We start from the raw sequence: 3,596 nt of genomic DNA, 5'->3' as shown, positions 1-3,596 counted from the left end.
TGGACCACTTTCTTACACCATATACACAAATAAATTCATATTGGATGAAAGACCTAATTCAGTGATAAAACATAGAAGACTCTAACCAACGCTTCACCTCAATGGGTGAATAAAGCCCCTCAGTTGTGGACACTAATCTTCCATATTTCAATAAGTAGATGCACAGTATGAACTGTACATTTATTTTTTCCCCTCAATCAGAGCATTTATTTATTTATTTATTTATTTATTTATTTATTTATTTATTCTTTTAATAATAATGTTTTATTATATTATGTTAGTCACCATACAGTACATCCCTAGTTTTTGATGTAAAGTTCCATGATTCATTAGTTGCGTATAACACCCAGTGCACCATGCAATACATGCCCTCCTTAATACAGATCATGGGCCTATCCCAGTCCCCCACTCCCCTCCCCTCTGAAGCCCTCAGTTTGTTTCCCAGAGTCCATAGTCTCTCATGGTTCATTCCCCCTTCTGTTTGAACAATATGTTTTTTTTTAAATAAAGAAAGAACTATTTTGAGTAGTAATAAAATGCATGTTTTGAAATTTTGCTTGGTCATATTTATGGTCATTTTGACACTAAGACCATATCAGGTGGATCTGTTTATTCAAATTTGTCTTTCCATGGAGACTCCACTGGGAGAGCGATGTTTGCTAATCAGTCCTTGCCAGGGGCTGTGGAAGCTTTTTTCCTGGAGCTGACTCAAGAGTGTAAAAGCAGGAGACCAGTTAGGAAGCACAGGAGGATGTTTATGGAATAAGTGCCTGACATGAAGCTTTGGATTTCTGAGGCATCCATTTCAAAGACAACCATGGTGAATAAACACATTGTCAATCGGGACACAATTACCAGGGAAGCACTCAGCCTGCTCGAGCCATGAAGTACGACCTCAGAAAGCCCTGGGTCACCTCCATGCGGACACATGAGTGACCCTGCTTTCCCCTTCAGCATCCAATTTCTGCTCATTTAAATTCTCCAATAAATCCTGAACCCACAATCCCCTAACCATTCTGGCCATGGACCCTAATAAACGCAGATCCTTCAGGGCAGCTCACTCTCTCCATCCCTCTTAATGCGTCTCCCTCGCTCTGAAACCTCTCCAAAAGGCCTTAGGGCATTCCCTGTGCCCTCCAGGACCTGTTAGTACTAAACCTGGTTTTGGTAGAGTCTCTGATGGGTGCTGAGGAGGCCTGTCTTGCGATCACAATGAGAACCCAAGGGCTGGTGCAGCCACAGCAGAGGCTCTGGTCAGGGAAGCATCTGTGGGAATGTCCACAAGCACAGGGCGCAGGGGGTGCCCGGGCTTTCCTAGCCTGAACATCCCTGTCAGGAGCCTGAGACTTAAAAGGAACAGTGTTAGAGTACACATTCTCAGGAAGAGGAGTGAAGGTAGTGATGTAAAAAGATGGACAGACTCTAGGTGAAAACGGGGGTTTTGTGTTTTCATCTACAATAAAGTCATGTGAAGGGCTTAGTGGCCAACTGTATAGATTCTTCCATATGAAGCATACAACTCATGATTGTTCTTTTGGGAAATCTAGGGAAAACTTACTTGGCATGGTATAAGTCATTTGGAACGAAAGTATTTTTAAGAAATCCAAGATGTTCCATGTAAGATACAGAGATTTCCAGGCATTTGTGATTCAAGATTGGGGAAAACATTAGGAATATATGAAACTGGAAAAAGGGGAAACTGTGTGTGTATCAGACAGAGCAGAAGCTTAATTAAGTGAATTACTTAAGTGTATGGAGAAGTTGAATTCAAACAAATGGAATTTCCAGGAAATAAATAGAAGGAGCAGATTCTACTTCCCAGGCTGGTTGATGAATAGCAGTTCCAGCTCTGAGGCTGTGAGCCCTGCAATCATGGGCACTTCTTCAGCCACAGGACCATTGACCTTTACATCACTGGAACTCCAATGATTCTTTTCAGAGCTATTTTTATATCTCTGTTCCTTAGGCTGTAGATGAAGGGGTTCAGCATGGGGGTGACCACCGTGTACATCACCGAGGCCACTGCACTTGTGTGGGAGCTCCGGGGAGCAGCAGAGCTAAGGTACACTCCTAGGCCCGTACAATAAAATAAGGAGACAACGGAGAGGTGAGATGCACAGGTGGAAAATGCTTTATACTTGCCCTGAGCTGTTGAGATCCCAAGTATGGAGGAAACTATCTTAGAGTAAAAGTAAAGGATCCCAGCTAGGGGACCACCACCCAGAAGCACAATTAGAAAATACATCAGCATGTCATTAAGAAAGGGGTCTGAACAGGCAAGTTGGATGATCTGATTGAGTTCACAGAAAAAATGGGGAATTTCCACCTCTGTACGGAAGGACAGCCGCAACAGCATTGAGCTCTGTAACGAGGAATTCAGAACACTGACGATCCAGGACACCAGAACCAGGAGTCCACAGAGCCAGGGGTTCATGATGACCATGTAGTGCAGGGGGTGACAGATGGCCACAAAGCGGTCATAGGCCATCACACTCAGGAGTAAATTGTTCAGGCATCCAAACACAACGAAAAAAAATATCTGGCTGAGGCAGCCTTCATAGGTTATGGCCTTGCTCTGAGTCTGGATGTTCCACAGCATCTTGGGGACGGTTGTGGAGGTGACACATATGTCTACAAGGGACAGGTTGGCCAGGAAGAAGTACATGGGGGTGTGGAGGTGGGAGTCAGAGCTGACGGCCAGGATGAGGAGCAGGTTTCCAAGCACAGTGATCAGGTACATGGAGAGGAAAAGCCCAAATAGGAGGGGCTGCAGTTCTGGTTTCTCTGAAAATCCCAGAAGAAGAAACTCTGAAATTTTTGTATCATTTCCTGGTTCCATGGAGGTGACTACCAGGAAAAAAAAAATAACACAATAATTTTTGCAAATAGGCTTCATTTATTTATTTGTTACATTTATTATTTTTTTTATTTGTAGGTTTTTATTTAAATTCCAGTTAGTTAGCAGAAAGTGTACTTTTAGTTTTAGGTGCACAAAACAGTGATTCAATACAACCATATAACACCCGGCGCTCACTACAAGTGCCCTCCTCGATCTCCATCACCTATTTCCCCCATCCTCCACCATCTGTCCTCTAGTAACCAGGACTGTGTCTCTGTGATTGAGAGTCTGTTTCTTGGTTTGCCTCACTCTCTTTCTTTTTCCCTTTGCTTATTTGCTTTGTTTCTTAAATTCCACAGATGACTGAAATCATGTGTCACTTGTCTTTCTCTGACTGACTTATTTCACTTAGCACACTACTCTCTAGCGCCATCTGTGTCATTGCAAATGGCAAAATTTCATTCTCTTTTAGGCTGAATACTATTCCATTTTCTATGTATATACCACTTATTCTTTATCCTTTCCTCTATCCTGGACACCTGGGTTGCTTCCATGGTTTGGCTATTACAGAGAATGCTGCTATAATGGGGAGCATGCAACCCATTTGAATTAGTGTTTTTGTATTCTTGGGTAAATACCTAGCAGTGCAATTGCTGGATCATAGGGTTGTTCTATTTTTAACTTTCTGAGGAAATTCCATACTGTTTTCTGGAGCACCTGCCCTAGTCTGAATTCCTACCAACAGTGCAAGAGGGTT

The 3,596-nt window shown here is 42.8% G+C and overlaps 1 protein-coding gene across 1 annotated transcript; it reads right to left on the bottom strand.

The window, feature by feature from the left end:
- Positions 1-1,906: 1,906 nt before the first annotated feature.
- Positions 1,907-2,839, bottom strand: LOC123792302 (olfactory receptor 7A5-like). Its single transcript, XM_045797472.2, has one exon. The coding sequence runs from the start codon at positions 2,837-2,839 to the stop codon at positions 1,907-1,909; it is 933 nt and encodes a 310-aa protein (XP_045653428.2).
- Between the last annotated feature and the right edge of the window lie 757 nt (positions 2,840-3,596).

This window comes from Ursus americanus, chromosome 14, assembly GCF_024610735.1.
Source record: "Ursus americanus isolate L20-20 chromosome 14, mUrsAme1.1.p, whole genome shotgun sequence".
NCBI classification, from domain to species: domain Eukaryota; kingdom Metazoa; phylum Chordata; class Mammalia; order Carnivora; family Ursidae; genus Ursus; species Ursus americanus.
The sequence above is the reverse complement of the archived record's forward strand: the minus strand, read 5'-3'. Positions and strand labels throughout refer to the sequence as shown.

Bases quoted from the DNA above. Each gene is read 5' to 3' on its own strand.
- LOC123792302 (XM_045797472.2), bottom strand. From the start codon at position 2,839: ATGGAACCAGGAAATGATACAAAAATTTCAGAGTTTCTTCTTCTGGGA.